The sequence below is a fragment of the Muntiacus reevesi genome, chromosome 22, assembly GCF_963930625.1.
Source record: "Muntiacus reevesi chromosome 22, mMunRee1.1, whole genome shotgun sequence".
Taxonomy (NCBI): domain Eukaryota; kingdom Metazoa; phylum Chordata; class Mammalia; order Artiodactyla; family Cervidae; genus Muntiacus; species Muntiacus reevesi.
The window spans coordinates 23,603,377-23,624,736 of record NC_089270.1 but is presented as its reverse complement, the minus strand read 5'-3'; the positions used below and the strand labels follow the sequence as shown (position 1 = coordinate 23,624,736).

General features: G+C 35.9%; 1 protein-coding gene across 4 annotated transcripts in view; it reads right to left on the bottom strand.

Annotated features, from left to right (window-relative positions):
• CNOT6L (CCR4-NOT transcription complex subunit 6 like) overlaps nucleotides 1–21,360 on the bottom strand; it is a 120,181-nt gene that overhangs the window by 44,368 nt on the left and 54,453 nt on the right. For all 4 annotated transcript variants that reach the window (XM_065914751.1, XM_065914752.1, XM_065914748.1 and 1 more), the window contains exon 5: nucleotides 3,773–3,862. In XM_065914751.1, coding sequence (XP_065770823.1) covers nucleotides 3,773–3,862 — 90 coding nt within the window. The remainder of the gene's footprint in view (nucleotides 1–3,772; nucleotides 3,863–21,360) is intronic.

The following is a 21,360-nucleotide window of genomic DNA, read 5'->3' as shown; positions in this document are numbered from 1 at the left end:
TCAGCGATCAATGCAAAGAAACAGAGGAAAACAACAGAATGGGAAAGATTAGAGATCTCTTCAAGAAAATTAGAGATACCAAGGGAACATTTCATGTAAAGAAGGGCTCAATAAAGGACAGAAATGGTATGGACCTAACAGAAGCAGAAGATATTAAGAAGAGGTGGCAAGAATATACAGAAGAACTATACAAAAAAGATCATTAAGACCCAGATAATCACAATAGTGTGATCACTCACCTAGAGTCAGACATCCTGGAATGTGAAGTCAGGTGGGTCTTAGGAAGCATCACTACGAACAAAGCTAGTGGAGGTGATGAAATTCCAGTTGAGCTATTTCAAATCCTAAAAGATGATGCTATGAAAGTGCTGCACTTAATATGCCAGCAAATTTGGAAAACTCAGCAGTGGCCACAGGACTGGAAAAGGTCAGTTTTCATTCCAATCTCTAAGAAAGGCAATGCCAAAGAAGGCTCAAACTACCACACAATTGTACTCATCTCACACACTAATAAAGTAATGCTCAAAATTCTCCAAGGTAGGCTTCAACAGTACGTGAACCATGAACTTCCAGATGTTCAAACTGGTTTTAGAAAAGGCAGAGGAACTAGAGATCAAACTGCCAACATCTGTTGGATTATCGAAAAAGCAAGAGACTTTCAGAAAAATATCTACTTCTGCTTTATTGACTATTCCAAAGCCTTTGACTGTGTGCATCACAACAAACTGTAGAAAATTCTGAAAGAGATGGGAATACCAGACCACCTGACCTGCCTCTTAAGAAATTTGTATGCAGGTCAGGAAGCAACAGTTAGAAGTGGAAATGGAACAACAGACTGGTTCCAAATCGGGAAAGGAGTACGTCAAGGCTGTATATTGTCACCCAGCTTATTTAACTTATATGCAGAGTACAGCATGAGAAACACTGGGCTGGATGAAGCACAAGCTAGAATCAAGATTGCCAGAAGAAATATCAATAACCTCAGATATGCAGATGACATCGCCCTTATGATAGAAAGCAAAGAAGAACTAAAACACGTCTTTATGAAAGTGAAAGAGGAGAGTGAAAAAGTTGGCTTAAAACTCAACATTCAGAAAACTAAGATCATGGCATCTGGGCCCATCACATCATGCCAAATAGATGAGCAAACAGTGACAGACTTTATTTTTGAGGGCTCCAAAATCACTGCAGATGGTGGACTGCAGCCATGAAATTAAAAGACCCTTACTCATTGGAAGAAAAGTTATGACCAACTAAGACAGCAAAATAAAAAGCAGAGACATTCCTTTGCCAACAAAAGTCTGTCTTGTCAAGGCTATGGTTTTTCCAGTAGTCATGTATGGATGTGAGAGTTTGACTATAAAGAAAGATGAGTGCCGAAGAATTGATCCTTTTGAACTGTGGTGTTGGAGAAGACTCTTGAGAGTCCCTTGGACTGCAAGGAGATCCAACCAGCCCATCCTAACGGAGATCAGTCCTGAATATTCATCAGAAGGAACTGATATTGAAGCTGAAGCTCCAATACTTTGGTCACCTGATGCAAAGGGCTGACTCATGTGAAAAGACCCTGATGCGGGGAAAGAGTGAAAGTGGGAGAAGAAGAGGACGACAGAGGATGAGATGGTTGGATGGCATCACTGACTCAATGGACATGAGTTTGAGTAAACTCCAGGAGTTGGTGATGGACAGGGAGGCCTGCCTTGCTGCAGTCCATGCGGTCGCAAAGAATCAGACACGACCAAGTGACTGAACTGAACTGAAAAGTTAAAAAAAGAAGAAGAAAATGCAGTATTGCAAATATACTGATTCTTTCCAAAGCAACCTACAGGAGATTCTTGAACAAAACAGGGGTAGGGTAGTGACCCTGACCCCTGCACAGTCAAAACTTCACATAATACCTTACAGCCCTTCGTATCCTCTGTTTCACATCACAGATTCAACCAAATTTAGATCCTATAGTACTATTCATTGAAAGAAATCTGCATCTAAGTGGACCTGTGCAGCTCAAACCTGTGTTGCTCAACAGTCCACTGCATCCCCAATAAAAAGTCCTACACTTACACTTGGGTGAGTGGAGAAATTTGAAAGGCTGTTTCTAGCAATTTTAATGAAAATTTAAGACAAAATAAGCATGGGACCAAAATAAGCCAAGACTTTATAATCAAATCAAGAGGGAAGACTTATTCTACTGCATCTTAAAACATTTTACAAAGCTACCATAAATAACAACTTTATATTGCCATAAAGACTAACAGAAGATAACAAAAAACAGAGGTTCTAGAAATAGATCCATACAAACATTGATAGTTCATGACAAAAGGGCACAAGAAATAGTAATGAAAGGACGGCCTTTTCAATAAATGGCTATGCGTTCATTTAATATACAAATGAAAAAGTTATAAAAATTGAATCCTGTGTTACACAAACATCAATTCCAGGAGGATTACAGCTCTAAATGTTGCAAGTAAAAAACAGAGCTTTTAGGTAATAACACAGGATAAAACATCCATGAGCTTGAGGTAGGGAAAAATTCTTAAAGAGGACACAAAAGCAGTATCATACTAAAAAGATCAATAAAGCAGAGTATGTTAAACTTTTGCTGTTCATCAACAGACAAACTAAGAGAATGAAAAAGCAATAAGAGCATGGGAAAAGATACTTGCAACATATGTAGCAACAAACAGCTTATATTTAAAACACAAGAAAAACTCTTTAAAAATCACACACACACACACACACACACCACATATGCCATATGGCTGGGTCAATAGGGTATATTCATACAGACAGTACAGATATTACTTCAAAAGAAGAAAATAACAAACACATGCTTTGTATACAACATAAATGGCCACATATTCTTCTTACTAAAAGGACTTCTTTAATAAATTTGATGTCTCCATCAACCAGCTTTGTCTTTGTAGACAAGAAAATTTTAAATAACATTAATTTGATTTCCCCTTATTGTAAATCTTACTATTTTAAAAAAATTTTCATATATGTAGATGGGTGTCTTCCATGACAGAATTAAAAAAGAGTACTGCAAAAAAATTGTGATGACGGCCTCTATGCTTGAATCTAGATGTCTCTAGCACTGTTTCAGGATTCTTTATTTTAGAAAGGTATTATTTCAAGAAAAACACCTGAATTTAGCAGCATCTCCATTATTTTACCTGTACTTTGTTTAAGCAAAAAAAAAAAAAAAATTAAGTCAAAATACTTAAAAGCTTTCTTACATTAAAGATTTTTCATTTGGAATACAACTATATTAATCAGATAAATGTGATGTGATTAAAATCTTGCTGGCATAATTTCCACAAAGGTGAGTGAATCAAATCATTTCATTCATGAAAAATGTGCACCACCTGTGGGTTCCAAGCATTCTGCATCCAATTCAAACAACTGATAACTATGTATCTTTGCGGTTAAGAGCAAGAAGATCTTGGGTTCACAGCTTTGACATCAGCCAGCCACCTATTTAAGTCAATTACTTTATTCTCTTGATCTCAGAATGCCAGTAAAAATTCCTATCTCCTAGATTCCTTAAAAGATTTGACAAGATATCATAACTAATGCTCCTAATATATTGCTTGGTATATATAAAGCACTGAGTCTGTGCAAAGAAGAATGTCCCACTACCATGGGATAGACTAATGCCAGAACTTCCATCCTATAAGCAGTTTTAAAACCTGATCAGATGTTTTTAAGCAGCATGGGATACTTAGTTAACAATAATATCTGTAGAGTTTACTGCTTTGTAATTAACATTTACCTGCAAGATTGTCAAGCATGAAGTTCAGTAGCTTTCGGGTTCCATCTGGGTCCTGGTATAAATTGAGAATATCCTGTGATAAAGGATTGCCTAAACAAAAGAAAAATAAAATCTGTTAAGAGTTACAACTGGAAGACAAAACAAACATACACGATAAAACAAAACACCAATTTTTTAAAGTGAATTTTACTGTACTCAGTCTGTTAAATAAAATGAAAGAAGTCATATGAATTAAATACTCTGGTGAGATAGTCATAAAGAAAAACTTCAAAAGATCTATTTCTTTCAAATTTCACTGTTTATACTGCATATGTATAATTTGGGTATGTCAAAATTACATATATACACACACACACACACATATACATATTAATCTTGGTCAATTCTGAAGTAATATCACAAAAATTGGCACTTTGAAGTAACCCCATAAGTTCCACATGTATCTTTGAAGACAATATTCTAAATGAAAGAAAAACAGCCTTTGTGTGAGAAAGAATGAGTAATACTATAAAAAAGGAGGGTCTTCCTAGTTAGAATATTTATATTACACATGAAGAAAAGGAAGATCCTTCAAGTGAAAAGAAAACTTATCATTACCAAGATGAGTTAGTGAAATATAGAAGGAAATAAGAATTTTTTTAATGACAGTGATCAGGGATATCGGAATACTAAAAACAAAACAAGCTACTGTTAACAGCCTAAATGTTTTCTTAAGAAATAAAGACAGCATTTGTTAAGACAAGCATGAAAAAATAGTAACCAGATTTGAAAAAACAGAAAGTGTAGAACTTCCAGAAATGAAGGTTCTAACTATTAAAACAAACAATCTTCAATACAACACACACCAACACAAGTATCTAAAATTAAATGACACTGACCATGAAGTGATTAGAAAGAAAGTGGAGAACCTGGAACTCTCAGAAGTTGCAGGATCCTGGTGGAAGTGTAAAATAATACAACCATGATGAAAACCTGGTTAGCTGTTTCCAACTGACTTGAAAGTGGAAAAGGAAACTTCCTGGGTTGATGGAAATGTTCTACATCTTGAGCTAGGTAGTGGTTACACAGATGGGTGTTTTTGTCAAAATTAGCCAAGCAGCATCCTCAAGTATTTAGGTATTTTACTATATGTAATTGGGCTTCCCTGGCGGCTCAGTGCTAAAGAATTCACCTGCAATGCAGGAGATGCAAGTTCAATCCCTAGGTTGGGAAGATCCCCTGGAGGAGGGTATAGCTACCCACTCCAGTATTCTTGCCTGGAGTATCCCATGGACAGAAGAGCCTGGCGGTTATGGTCCACAGGGTCACAGAGCTGGACACAACTGAAGCAACTGAGTGTGCATGCAAGCATGTAATCATAACTAATAAAGTACTGGGGCATGGGGACCATCCATGAATGAGGGACTTTCCTGGGAGTCCAGTAGTTAAGAATCCATACTTCCACTGTGGGGGCACAGGTTAGATTCCTGGCTGGGGAACTAAGATCCCACATGCTGTGTGGGGCTGCCCAAGTATGTTAGTAGCTCAGCTGTGTCCAATTCTTTCCAACCCCAGGGACTACGGCATGCCAGGCTGCTCTACCCACAGAATTCTCCAGGCAATAACACTGGAGTGGGTTGTCATTCCCTTCTACAGGGGATCTTTCTGACCCAGGGACTGAACCCAGGTCTCCTGCACTGCAGGTTGGTTCTTTACCGTCTGAGCCACTAGGGAAGCCCCCAAAATAACAAAAACAAAACAAAACAAGACACCATGAATGAGTTGAAGTTGCTCAGTCGTGTTCGACTCTTTGCAACCCCATGGGCCTACCACACTCCTCCATCCATGGGAATTTCCAGGCAAGAGTACTGGAGTGGGTAGCCATTTCCTTCTCCAGAGATGAATGAGTTAGGTGGTAGATTATACCAGCGGAAAAGAAAACAAATGAACAGGAAAACTATATCCAAAGAAATTACCCAGAATGCACCACTGAGCATCAAAAAGATGTAAACATGAGACAACAAAAATATGGGACTTACAACAAGAAATCTTAATGTACAATAAATTGGAGCTCTAGAGAGAGCAGTACTTTGTTTTCTGCTCCAATATGTAAAGAGATTGGAAGCTGACTCTTGTTGAGAGTTAAAAGACTTCTTCCTAGAGGAGAGGGAGGAAGTTATCATTGGCAAATGTCTTAAAGTTGTAGGTGCCCAAGATCAAGGAAACATCTGGAGCAAATAGCAGACTAGCCAAAAGGTTTAAAAGAAAAAGCTTGGAAATGACATGTAAATATGGGCTCTGAAAAGTTCTGACATATTCCTGGGACTCCAGAAGGTAATATGTATATGGAGACCTATGCACATGTTTAGGAAAAAGCCTAAAAACAGCCTAAGCTCTCACCTCTGTCTGACCTTGAGGTTATGCAATGAAAGACGTGAAGGACGAGGCAGAATTATAAACTTCCTGGCTGATTACTGATTGTTTGCCCCCAAACACACACTGAGCCACTTGGCCAAGAGTGGGAGACTTGCTGGTTACAGGCATTTATCAAAATCTCTGGCCAAGCATTAGCTGACCATAAACTGAATAAAGACTTCAATGGCCACACATGATGAAGCATACAAAGTTAGTTCTGAGAAGTCACTAAAGCAACAACAGCATACACAAGCAGCAGCAACAACAGACAACCCCAGAAGGGGAAAGAGTCTAATTTCAAAGTTGCCACGTTATTTTAAATGCCCAGTTCTTAACAAAAGAACCTACAAAACACGCAAAGAAACAAGAGAGTATGTCCCAAACACAGGGAAGAGACCCATCAATGCAAACTGTCCCTAAGAACAATAAAAACTGTACCCAAGGATTTACTAGAAAAGACTTTGAAATCTACTATTTTAATATGCTTAAAGAGCTGAAGAAAACATGCCTAGAGAAATAAAGTATGACAATGACATCTCACCAAATAAAAAATATCAAAAAATAAACAGAAATTATAAAAGGAACAAAATAGAAATTATAAAACTTTTAAAAAAATCACTAGAAGGGCTCAAAAGCAGTACCGGACGGGTAGAAGAAAAGATCTGTGACCGTGAAGAGAAGTTATCTGAAATTACACAGTCTGAGGAAAAGAAAGAAAAAAGAATGAAAAAAATTAACAGAGCTCAGAGATCTATCAGACAAGTATACCAAATTATACATAATGAGAGTCCCAGAAGAGGAGGAGAGAAAAGGACAGGAAAAAAATTTAAAGAAATAATGGTCAAAAGCAACCCAAATTCAATGAAAAACATTAACAGAAGAAGTCAAATAAACTCCAAGTAAAATAAAATGTAAGAGAGGCCCTGGACAAATTATAATAAACTGTGCAAAGTCAAAGAATCTAAGATAGAAGTGACACATGGTGTACAGAGCCTCAAAATAAGATTAACATCTGATTTCTCATCAGAAACTATAGAAGCTGAAAGGCAGTAGAATTACACATCCCAAGTACTAAAGGAAAAATAAAAAGAACTATAACCAGGAATTCTATATCCAGCAGAAATATCCTTCAAAAATAAAGGGGACAGTAAGATATTCCCAAATAAACAAAACCTGAGTTTCTCACTAACATACTAACCCCTCAGGAAATACTAAACAGATTCTGTTAGCTGAACTGAAAGAAAACAGAATAGTAACTTGAATCCATATGAAAATCAGAGCACCAGTAAAAGTATTCCACACACTAACATATAAAAGACAGTGTAAATTTAATTTTCTAACTTTTCCCCTCCTATCTAATATAAGAGATAACTGTACATAGCAATAATTACAAATCTATGTTGACAGGCATACAACGTAAAAAAATATTTGTAATGATAGCAACATAAAAGAGAAGTGAATGGAGATACAGATGCAACGTTCTTTTATATTACTGAAATTAAATTGCTACTAATCCAAATGAAATTACTGTAAACTAAGATGTTAATTGTAATCCTTACGGTAATCACTAAGAAAATAACTCAAAATAATACAGCAAAAGAAACAAGGGAATTAAATTCGTACATTGGAAAATATCCATCTAGCACAAAGAAGGCATTAATTGAGGAACAGTGGAACAAAAAGAACATAACACATACAGAAAACAAATAGCAAAATAACTGACATGAATCCTACTTTATTAGCAAACACATTAGATGCAAGTGGATTAAACTCAATTAAAAAGCAGAGAACTGGAGAATGACTAATAAAACAAGACTTATATGCTGTCTAGAAAAGGCACACTATAAAGACAAAGATAGACTGGAAGTAATCTTTTACAGAAGGAGATACACCCTATAAACAGTAACCAAGAGAGCACAAGTGGCTACACTGAGACAAGGATAACCCCAACGTCTGGTATTAATGAAAAACTGAATTAGTAGTTAAAAACTTTTCAACAAAAAAAATTTCAGGCCCATATATTTTTACTGGAAAATTCATCCCATAAGGTAAGAAAGCAATAATACAAATGGAAACTATTCAAGATGTCTGAGTAACACTTTTCCATTCAATTTACAAAATCAGCAGTATCCTGGTATCAAGCCAAACAAAAGCATTGCAAAAAACATACTACAGAATGTCTTACTATCATAAATGTATACATCTTCAACAAAACACTAGCAATACAGTATTTCAATAATATATTAAAAACAGAACACATTATGGTCAAGTGGTATTTAAAATGGGACAAGAAGGAGAGTTCTATTTATTGATAGAAGGCTGATTATTACTGAAAAACCACCAGTGTAATTCAGCAAATAAAGTAAAGAAAAAAAGTCATGATCATCTCAACACTTGCAGAGAAAGTATTTGACTAAATTCAACTTGTATTAATGACAAAAATCCTAAGCAAAAGTGAAGTCATAGAAAAGTGAAAAGTGAAAGTCATGTCCGGCTCTTTGCCACCTACAGTCCGTGGAATTCTCCAGTCTAGAATACTGGAGTGAGTAGCCTTTCCCTTCTCCAGAGGATCTTTCCAACCCAGGGATCAAACCCAGGACTCCTGCATTGCAGGAGGATTCTTTACCAGTTGAGTCACAAGGAAAGCCCAAAGTAACAGAAGGGAAATTTACTTAACCTGAAAAAGCACCTACCAGAAAACCTGCAGCTACTAATAACATAATTCACCACGAAAGACTGAACACTGTTTCTCCCTAAGACTGAGAGTGCAGCAAGGGTGTGCAATGTCATCATTCCTATTTAACACTGTCCCTGGCAGTGCGATAAAGCAAGAAAAAAAAAAAACACAGAAAGAAAGAAATGGAAAGATCTGTACTCACAGAGTAAAAGGCTGTAAAAGTTCCTAGAAGTAATAAGTTTACACATGTTTCAAGGGACAAGGTCAGTATACATTTAAATAAACTGCATTTTAATTCTATAAAATATCAGTGAATAACTGGACATTTAAAAGGCAACATCATTTACAATAACATCAAATAAACAGCAAACCCAGCAAAAATATATAAATCTAGCAAAGTATTTGCAAGATCTGCATGCTGAAAACTACAAAACATTGAAGGAATAAAGAAAACTTGCATAAATGAAGAGGTACACAGTTCATAGATTGGAAGAGTCAATATTAAGTGTCAAGATTAAGATATTTATTCTCCTCCAAACTGATCTACATATTCAATACAATTTCAATAAAAATTCCAACAGAATATTTTGCAAAAATTATAAGCTGATTCTAAAACTTACATGGAAATGCAAAGCATTTAGATGTGTCAATGCAATTTTGAAAAATAACTACAGAATTGAGAACTCATACTATTTAATCTCAGAGCTTATCATAAAGCTACAGTATTTTGGTATTTGCATAGATCAGTGGACAGGATAATATATCTAACAGTAGACCCACACATCTTTGGGTCTAATAAGCTTTGTCAAAGTTGCAAGAAAAATCATGTAGAAAGTATAACTTTTTCAATGAACAGCTGGAATGACTGGGTGTGCATATGCAAACAAACAAACTTTGCACCATATACAAAAAAATTAACTCAAAACAAAGCACAGACCTATATGTTAAACCTAACTATAAAATTTCTAAAAGAAAATCTTCACGTACTTGGATAAGGCAAATAATACCTCTTAGGTATGACACCAAAGACAATCCACAGATGAAAACAAGTGATAAATGGAACTGCAGCGACATAGAAAATTGCTTTATAAAGTTTCTAATTGAGAAAATAAACATACAAGCCATAGACTGGAGAAAGCATCTGTAAAACATACTTTAAAAAGGACTTGAATCCAGAACATTTAATGAACTCTCAAAATCTCAGTGATTAGAAAATATCAATTAGGCAAAAGTTGCCATAATTACTCATCAGAGAAATGACAAATTTAAACCACGATGAGATATTACTATATCCTACTAGGATGAAAAAAAATAGAACATACTGATAATACCAAAAAGTGCTGACAAGAAGGCACGGCCAAATAAAACCCTCTCATACATTTGGCAGGAATACAAAATGAAAAATCCACTATGCTCCATTATCAGCCAGATAAACAGTCTGGCAGTTTCTTATGAGGTTTAACATACATTTACCATACCACCTGGCAGTTCCACTCCTATTTACCCAAGGAAAAGAGAAACTTACTTCACAGAGAAATCTATATAAATGTTTCCAGTGCCTTTATCCCTAATCAACCATAACTGGAAACAACCCAAATGTCCTTCAACTTGTGAACAAATAAAATTTAGTAGCATATCCACACAGTCAGTTACTACTCAGCAACAGAAATGGACTATCGAAATACACAACAGGGATGAACCTCAAATACATTAAGCTAAATGAAAGAATCCTGACTCAGAAGTTTACACACAATGTTTCCATACATGACACTTCTGGAAAAGTACTTGCCAAGGGCTGATAGTGGGAGAAGGTGTTGACTTCAACGAACACAAATGAATTCTGGAGGATAACAGAACAATCTTATCTCTCAACTGTACTGGTGGTTATGCAACTGCATATATCTGTTAACGTTTACCAAATGTGAATGTCTGTCAACAAAGGTCATTTTCACTCCATGCAAATAGTTTAGTAAAAAGCTGATAAAAATTTAATTTTTTCAAAAATATATTCAATATACCATTTCAAGAGTGACCTCTAAGAATCCAGAAATAAAATGTACAAATCTCAAACCAACAGAAGTATACAGGTTGAGGAATGAACAAGGTTGGGGGGGGGGGGGGCGGGGAATCTGTTTTTAGAAAGGCAAAACGAGAAAAATCACACAAAGAATGGAATCAAAAAGTAGGATGGCAACAATACAAGAATATCAACAACTGGAATAGAGTCAAGGCAACTGGTCTGAACCCACACATTAAAAACAAAAAAAGTCAGACTAGATTAAGAACAAAGAACAATTATATACTATTTGTAAGAGACATCTAAGTGTAAGTACACAAAAAGACTGAAAGTAAACAAATGAAAAAAGACACATTCAAACAATTTCCAAAAGAAAACTTGCATAGCTATTATATTAGATAACAAAGACTATAAGATAAAAATACTAACAAAAGGCTCACAACCTAATATCAGGTTCAATTTACCTGAAGGTAGAGCAATACTTTTGGTCACCTGATGTGAACAACCAACTCACTGGAAAAGACCCTGATGCTGGGAAAGATTGAAGGCAAAAGGAGAGAGAGGAGGAGGTGGCTGGATAGCATCACTGATTCAATGGATATGAATTTGAGCAAACTCTGGAAAATAGTGAGGAAGAGGGAAAGCGGGCATGCTACAGTCCATGGGGTCACAAAAAGTCAGACACGACTTAACAACTGAACAACAAGAGAAATATACAGGCATAGATGGTATACCTAACAAAATAATCTCAAAGGCTATAAAGCAAAGGCTGACAAAACTGCATGGGGAAACGAACAAATCCAGAATTTAAATGGAAATGTTAGCATATACAACTTAAAATATTCAAAAAGCAAACAGCCAAAAATTTATAAAGATACAGAAAATCTGAGGAACACCAACAAATTTGATATAATGGAAAAATATATATAGATGTGTACCTAACGATTAGGGAAACAATACTCTTATCAGATGCAGTAAAACATTTATAAAAATTGATCACATACAAGGCCATAAAGCAAGAATAGATGTAAAAGAACTGATTCATACAGGCTACCTTAACTGCCTATAATGCAATTAAGTTTAAAGCTAACAATAAAAGAAAGCTAATCTAAAGTCACACATCCATGGAAATTTTAAATAACTGATGAGTCAAAGAAGATATGATAACCTGTATTAATAATAAAGCTTCCCAGGCAGTGTAAATGGTAAAGGACCTTCCTGCCAATGCAGGGGACATAAGAGACACAGGTTCAATCCCTGAGTTGGAAAGATGCCCTGGAGGAGGGCATAGCTACTTACTCCAGGATCCTTGCCTAGAGAATCCCATGGACAGTGGAGCCTGCAGTGCTACAGTCCATAGGGTCACAAAGAGTTGGACACAACTGAAGAGACTTGGCAGGCACACATAATAATAATACTTAGGCCAAAACAATGAGAATGTTTCATATCAAAATCATGGGATGCCAGAAAACTGCCCAGTAAATTTACAGTCTTGACAAAAAAAAGTATGATCTTAAATACTTTTATGTATTTTCAAAGAGGGAAATCCAAGTATGAATAAGCTGTATATCCAACTTAAACAGGAAAAAAATTGTAATATTGATAAATGGAACAACAGAATAAAGAAAAACAAAAACAGACCAGTTTTTAAAAAATAAAAGGCAACGCTGATTCACTGAAAAGAACATAACTGACAAACTCCTGAGGAAATAAATTAGAAAAAAAGGCACAAATAATCTTACTAATGAAGAAAGGGGTAATATAAACAGAACTTAAAAATATATTTAGAGAATATCATGAACACTTTTATGCAAACAAATCTGATAACTTTAAAAAGCTAAAAAATTTCAATATTACAGATATGGTCCAGCAAAACTGACTCAAGAACAATTAGAAGGACTTGAGAGTTCTTATAACTACAAATACACTGAGGTGATAGTTTCACCAGGTAATGATAGTTTTATAGCCTTGTTCCACAAAAATTTCAAGAAATGGATTAATTACATACTATACGAACTCTTTGAGAAAATTAAATAAGAACAGTAAAATACAGGTCTATCTTATTTGTCAACATACAAGAAAAATCTCTTTAAAACACTGTTGGGAAAAGCAGTCCATCAGTGTCCCTCTGTTCCCCTCCTCATTCTTTGAGAGTGTAACTGATTCTGAGCTTTATCTGTCTCATGATACGGAGCGGGTTCTGTAGCTAAATAGGCAACTATTAATAAATAGGTCAAGGCAGCCAGAGTACTACATCCATGTAACTCTTTGCACCTCTGGGGAAGCAGGACTAGATTTATGTAGTTAGCTATAATATTTGTTGTTTGCTTGCAAAGCGCTGGACCTTTGGACTTGGATCACTCAACTGCAATGCAAACTGTGTACACAACGTGTGTCTGGGCCCATCTGGTAGCTTGCATGATAATGTTCTTTGTCTCTGACCCAAGAGTCTCATGTCTTCTACCACTATCCATGAAACAATAATTGGCTAACTTAGCTTGTTGAAACTACCATACAACTGAACTCATTTCACATGCTAGCAAGGTCATGCTCAAATCCTTCAAACTAGGCTTCAACAGTACGTGAACAAAGAATTTCCAGATGTATAATCTTGATTTAGAAAAGGCAGAGGAACCAGAGATCAAATTGCCAACATCCCTAGAAAATGCAAGGGAATGCCAAAAAAAAAAATCTACTTCTGTTTCATTGACTACACTAAAATCTTTGACTGTGTGGATCACAAAAAACTGTGGAAAACCCGTAAAGACAAGGGAATACCACCACCTCACCTGTCTCCTGAGAAACCTGTATACAGGACAAGAAGCAACAGTTAGAACCAGACATGAAACAACAGACTGGTTCAAAATTAGGGAAGGAGTATGTCAAGGTTGTATATTGTCATCCTGCTTATTTAACTTATATGCAGAGTACTTCATGGGAAATGTCGAGCTAGAAGATCCACAAGCTAGAAGCAAGATTGCTTGGAGAAATAGCAACAATCTCAGATATGCAGACAATACCATTCCAATGGCACAAAGTGAAGAGGAACTAAAGAGCCTCTTGATGAAAGTGAAAGAGGAGAATGACAAAGCGGACTTAAAACTCAACATTCAGAAAACTAAGATCATGGCATCTGGTCTCATCACTTCCTGGCAAATAGATGGGGAAAAAGTAAGAACAGTGACAAATTTTATTTTCTTGGGCTCCAAAATCACTGCAGACAGTGACTGCAGCCACGAAATTAAAAGATGCTCCCTGGAAGAAAAGTTATGACAAAGAGCGTATTAAAAAGCCAGAGACAAAAAAAGAAAAAAAAAAGAAAGAAAAAAGTCAGAGACATCATTTTGCCAACAAAGGTCCCCATAGTCAAAGCTATGATTTTTCCAATAGTCATGTATGTTTGTGAGAGCTTGACCATAAAGAAGGCTGAGCGCCAAAGAATTGATGCTTTTGAATTGTGGTGCTAGAGAAGACTCTTCAGGGTCCCTTGGACAGCAAGGAGATCAAACCAGTCAATCCTAAAGGAAATCAACCCTGAATACACTGGTAGGACTGATGTTGAAGCTCCAAAACTTCGGCCATCTGTTGTGAAGAGCCGACTCACTGGAAAAGACTCTGGTGCTGGGAGAGACTGAGGGCAAGAGGTGAAGGGAGTGACAGGGGATGATATGGTTGGATGGCATCTCTGACTCAATGGTCATGAGTATGAGCAAACCCTAGGAGATAGTGAACGACAGGGAAGCCAGGTGTGCTGCAGTCCATGGAGTCCCAAAGAGTCAGACACTACTTAGCGAATGAACAACAATGCTCTCTGATAGATTCATCTTTCACTTATTGATTTACAAATGCTCATTAGATAATATAGAAGTAAGTACCTTGCCTCCTATATGAGTAACAACTGTGTTTTTAAAATGCTACTTTTAAAAAGGTACTGAGAATGCTAGATAAACGGGTATGTCGTTATTCATTTTATTATTTTCTTTAAAATGTTACTCTTTCTATATTATATTTAGTGAATTTAAAAGTTCACATAGTAAAAGAACTTTCACTGTCACACTCCTTTTTATTTTAAGGGAGATAAGCAATTCGTAGAAGAAAGGTAGAAATTTTCACAGTTATTGAAGTCATAAATTTTTTATTATTGGGGACATGAATGTTTAATGCTTGAGGAACTCTTTGGCCCCTATATCAGAGAAAGTATTGCTTTACCTTAGGACATGAATTTCAAATTATTTAAAACTTACACCTTTTCTTTCGTAAAACTAATAGAGTTTGAATTTGTCTTTTAAGTGACTTAACACAACATTTCCAGCTTACTGGACTGGCCATGTATGCAGTTTTTAAATTGGCCTTCTTCGTATCCTAACTCCTAAAATACCCAACCCACCACTCATACTCCTCAAGTCTCAAAATAGAATTTCTAAAAATTAACTTGGTGAGCCAGGATGATCAAAATCATTATCAAAATGTCAGTATCTATGTTTCAGAGAAAAACAGGAAATGGAAGAAAGGCACTCCTTTTTCTAGTTTGAAGACAAAAAGGAATCTCAGAGGCAATCCATTTTCATTGCTTCTTTTAAATATATCACAGCACTGTTTTAAATGCTCCATTCTACTCCCTCCCCCTTTTTTAGACACAAAATACCACTACGTGGTTATTAAAACTGATGATGAATTATTTCAAGTTTTACCTCCCTGAGAATATACAGCTACCATTCATTAGGGACACTTTATTCCTTCAATTCCTTCATAAAACCAACCCTGTTTTTACCATCTTAAAGTTATGAAAGAAGGTTGGAAGGGCTCTGATTTTCTTTCATTTCTAAAAAGTCCTTACCCTTCCATACTGATTACCTGAACACAGAATAAATAGCTCTGCCAGAAAAATAAATCTTCACAGAAGAGAAAAAGGCTGCATACAGGCATTTACCATAGAACAAACTGAAGTTTACCGAAAAGGAATTTATTCCAGAGCACAGAGATAACTAAGCTGCATCTAGTAAAGCAGAACTGGTGCCTGACTTGAAAGTCTAAAGGGAGATTTTAACTTTAGAGATTCACTCCCAAATGTGAATCATCAGCAGACAAAACTCTAAAATCAAAGGCCAACCAAAGATTGTAGTTTGGAAAACTAACATTTTAACAAATAAAAACGAATGAAGGACTAAGGAGACAACAGATATTCAGGATGATTCAGTCAGCTGATACAGAGTATAAATTTTCTGAGAACACGTCTCTACATGAGATAACTCTACATGAGATAGAGTTGTGAAACAGAAGATATATAATATTTGCTTTTTCAGGAATGTTACACAGTATAAAGGGTAAGTCCAACTGGGTTCAATAGCAAATTATTCATTTGTCATTAACATGCTCTCCATCAATATGAGAAGGAGGAAAACAGCTCTTCTTATTGATCTTGAAAGTAAGAAACAATGGTTATCCTTGGAGACAGAAAATATACAATTATTATAATCAGTATGAAATTGTGAGTTCCATGTTTCATGAAATCTAAGATTATACAAAATGATAACCATTCATACTTATTAAAAGAAAGGAACAGAAGCCCCCACTCCAACTCTAGCTGGATAATTGTTTCAACTATAAGAATAAGATTTAAATTATAGAGAATAAGGTGAAATTTAACTGTTGAGACACACCTTGGGGGAATCCTCAAGAAAATATTTTAGATGATAAGTATCCCCCTTTCTGTTTACTTCATACATGATTTAAAAAAAAAAAAAGGAAAATCCTACAAAGAAACTGAAATCACAAGTTAGACCATTCATATAATGACCCAATTTACAAAGGTTTAATTGTATAAGGAAGCCTAATGCCACTTTTGTCATTTCATTCATTTCAACAAATAACATCAGGAATCCTACCACTCTTATTCGAGCTTCTTTCTTAATGCTCCATTTTATGACTTAAGCAAACACAAACAGAACATGTTCATGAGACTTAGTAGTCTTTGAAGAAGGAAAATAAAACATACAAAAGTGTATATTTTATAAGGCTTTGATTAATGTTCACTCCTTATTAGCACAAAAAATGCTTAACTAATACAGTAAATCTGCATTTAGTCCTCTGCATTCAAAATAAGCCCTTCTTCCTATGCTACAGCTGTTAAGAGAAAAATATACAAAACAAGTATTTGTGATTTGAGAATGACTTTCATCCCAAACTGAGATGATACCATCAGAGGATGGATTAATATGCTTATATACAAACAACTACACTTACTATCTGTAGCTCATTTTTACTGTTATGCTTTTCCCTTATATAATATGTTAATGCTATCTATCAAAATCAGACATTCTGACTGAGGTTATAATTTATTATGTTACATCACTGTTTTTAAATTTTTTTTTTAATTTATTTTTTTATTTTTCAGTGGGTTTTGTCATACATTGATATGAATCAGCCATAGAGCTACACGAATTCCCCATCCCGGTCTCCCATCCCACCTCCCTCTCCACCCGATTCCTCTGGATCCCCCCAGCCCAACAGGCCCGAGCACTTGACTCATGCCTCCCACCTGGGCTGGTGGTCTGTTTCACCACAGATAATATACATACTGTTCTTTCGAAACATCCCACCCTCCCCTTCTCCCACAGAGTTCAAAAGTCTGTTCCGTACTTCTGCGTCTCTTCTTCTGCCCTGCATATAGGGCCATCGTTACCATCTTTCTAAATTCCGCATATATGCGTTAGTATACTGTAATGTTCTTTATCTTTCTGGCTCACCTCACTCTGTATGATGGGCTCCAGTTTCATCCATCTCATTAGAACTGATTCAAATAAATTCTTTTGAACGGCTGAGTAATATTCCATGGTGTAAATGTACCACAGCTTCCTTATCCATTCATCTGCTGATGGGCATCTAGGTTGCTTCCATGTCCTAGCTATTATAAACAGTGCTGCGATGAACATTGGGGTGCACGTGTCTCTTTCAGATCTGGATTCCTCAGTGTGTATGCCCAGAAGTGGGATTGCTGGGTCATATGGTAGTTCTATTTCCAGTTTTTTAAGAAATCTCCACACTGTTTTCCATAGTGGCTGTACTAGTTTGCATTCCCACCAACAGTGTAAGAGGGTTCCCTTTTCTCCACACCCTCTCCAGCATTTATTGCTTGTAGACTTTTGGATAGCAGCCATCCTGACTGGCGTGTAATGGTACCTCATTGTGGTTTTGATTTGCATTTCTCTGATAATGAGTGATGTGGAGCATCTTTTCATGTGTTTGTTAGCCATCTGTATGTCTTCTTTGGAGAAATGTCTGTTTAGTTCTTTGGCCCATTTTTTTATTGGGTCATTTATTTTTCTGGAATTGAGCTTCAGGAGTTGCTTGTATATTTTTGAGATTAATCCTTTGTCTGTTTCTTCATTTGCTATTATTTTCTCCCAATCCGAGGGCTGTCTTTTCACCTTACTTATAGTTTCCTTTGTTGTGCAAAAGCTTTTAAGTTTCATTAGGTCCCATTTGTTTAGTTTTGCTTTTATTTCCAATATTCTGGGAGGTGGGTCATAGAAGATCTTGCTGTGATTTATGTCAGAGAGTGTTTTGCCTATGTTCTCCTCTAGGAGTTTTAGAGTTTCTGGTCTTACATTTAGATCTTTAATCCATTTTGAGTTTATTTTTGTGTATGGTGTTAGAAAGTGTTCTAGTTTCATTCTTTTACAAGTGGTTGACCAGTTTTCCCAGCACCACTTGTTAAAGAGATTGTCTTTTATCCATTGTATATCCTTGCCTCCTTTGTCAAAGATAAGGTGTCCATAGGTTCATGGATTTATCTCTGGGCTTTCTATTCTGTTCCATTGATCTATATTTCTGTCTTTGTGCCAGTACCATACTGTCTTGATGACTGTGGCTTTGTAGTAGAGTCTGAAGTCAGGCAGGTTGATTCCTCCAGTTCCATTCTTCTTTCTCAAGATTACTTTGGCTATTCGAGGTTTTTTGTATTTCCATACAAATTGTGAAATTATTTGTTCTAGTTCTGTGAAAAATACCGTTGGTAGCTTGATAGGGATTGCATTGAATCTATAGATTGCTTTGGGTAGAATAGCCATTTTGACAATATTGATTCTTCCAATCCATGAACACGGTCTGTTTCTCCATCTGTTTGTGTCCTCTTTGATTTCTTTCATCAATGTTTTATAGTTTTCTATGTATAGGTCTTTTGTTTCTTTAGGTAGATATACTCCTAAGTATTTTATTCTTTTTGTTGCAATGGTGAATGGTATTGTTTCCTTAATTTCTCTTTCTGTTTTTTCATTGTTAGTATATAGGAATGCAAGGGATTTCTGTGTGTTAATTTTATATCCTGCAACTTTACTATATTCATTGATTAGCTCTAGTAATTTTCTGGAAGAGTCTTTAGGGTTTTCTATGTAGAGGATCATGTCATCTGCAAACAGCGAGAGTTTCACTTCTTCTTTTCCTATCTGGATTCCTTTTACGTCTTTTTCTGCTCTGATTGCTGTGGCCAAAACTTCCAACACTATGTTGAATAGTAGTGGTGAGAGGGGGCATCCTTGTCTTGTTCCTGATTTCAGGGGAAATGCTTTCAATTTTTCACCATTGAGGGTGATGCTTGCTGTAGGTTTGTCATATATAGCTTTTATTATGTTGAGGTATGTTCCTTCTATTCCTGCTTTCTGGAGAGTTTTAATCATAAATGAGTGTTGAATTTTGTCAAAGGCTTTCTCTGCATCTATTGAGATAATCATATGGTTTTTATCTTCCAATTTGTTAATGTGGTGTATTACTTTGATCGATTTGCGGATATTAAAGAATCCTTGCATTCCTGGGATAAAGCCCACTTGGTCATGGTGTATGATTTTTTTAATATGTTGTTGGATTCTGTTTGCTAGAATTTTGTTAAGGATTTTTGCATCTATGTTCATCAGTGATATTGGCCTGTAGTTTTCTTTTTTTGTGGCATCTTTGTCTGGTTTTGGAATTAGGGTGATGGTGGCCTCATAGAATGAGTTTGGAAGTTTACCTTCTTCTGCAATTTTCTGGAAGAATTTGAGTAAGATAGGTGTTAGCTCTTCTCTAAATTTTTGGTAGAATTCAGCTGTGAAGCCATCTGGTCCTGGGCTTTTGTTTACTGGAAGATTTTTGATTACAGTTTCGATTTCCTTGCTTGTGATGGTTCTGTTAAGATCTTCTATTTCTTCCTGGTTCAGTTTTGGAAAGTTATACTTTTCTAAGAATTTGTCCATTTCATCCAAGTTGTCCATTTTATTGGCATAGAGCTGCTGGTAGTAGTCTCTTATGATCTTTTGGATTTCAGTGTTGTCTGTTGTGATCTCACCCTTTTCATTTCTTATTTTGTTAATTTGGTTCTTCTCTCTTTGTTTCTTAATGAGTCTCGCTAATGGTTTGTCAATTTTGTTTATTTTTTCAAAAAACCAGCTTTTAGCTTTGTTGATTTTTGCTATGGTCTCTTTAGTTTCTTTTGCATTTATTTCTGCCCTAATTTTTAAGATTTCTTTCCTTCTGCTAACCCTGGGGTTCTTCATTTCTTCCTTCTCTAATTGCTTTAGGTGTAGAGTTACGTTATTTATTTGGCTTTTTTCTTGTTTCTTGATGTGCGCCTGTAATGCTATGAACCTTCCCCTTAGCACTGCTTTTACAGTGTCCCATAGGTTTTGGGTTGTTGTGCTTTCATTTTCATTCGTTTCTATACGTATTTTGATTTCTTTTTTGATTTCTTCTATGATTTGTTGGTTATTCAGAAGCGTGTTATTTAGCCTCCATATGTTTGAATTTTTAACAATTTTTTTCCTGTAATTGAGATCTAATCTTACTGCACTGTGGTCAGAAAAGATGACTGGAATGATTTCAATTTTTTTGAATTTTCCAAGACCAGATTTATGGCCCAGAATGTGATCTATTCTGGAGAAGGTTCCGTGTGCGCTTGAGAAAAAGGTGAATTTGATTGTTTTGGGGTGAAATGTCCTATAGATATCAATTAGGTCTAGCTGGTCCATTGTATCATTTAAGGTTTGTGTTTCCTTATTGATTTTCTGTTTAGTTGATCTATCCATAGTTGTGAGTGGGGTATTAAAGTCTCCCACTATTATTGTGTTACTATTAATTTCCTCTTTCATACTTGTTAGCATTTGGCGTACATATTGCGGTGCTCCTATGTTGGGTGCATATATATTTATAATTGTTATATCTTCTTCTTGGATTGATCCTTTGATCATTATGTAGTGTCCTTCTTTGTCTCTTTTCACATCCTTTATTTGAAAGTCTATTTTATCTGATATGAGTATTGCGACTCCTGCTTTCTTTTGGTCTCCGTTTGCGTGAACTATTTTTTTCCAGCCCTTCACTTTTAGTCTGTATGTGTCTCTGGTTTTGAGGTGGGTCTCTTGTAGACAGCATATATAGGGGTCTTGTTTTTGTATCCATTCAGCCAATCTTTGTCTTTTGGTTGGGGCATTCAACCCATTTACATTTAAGGTAATTATTGATAGGTGTGGACCC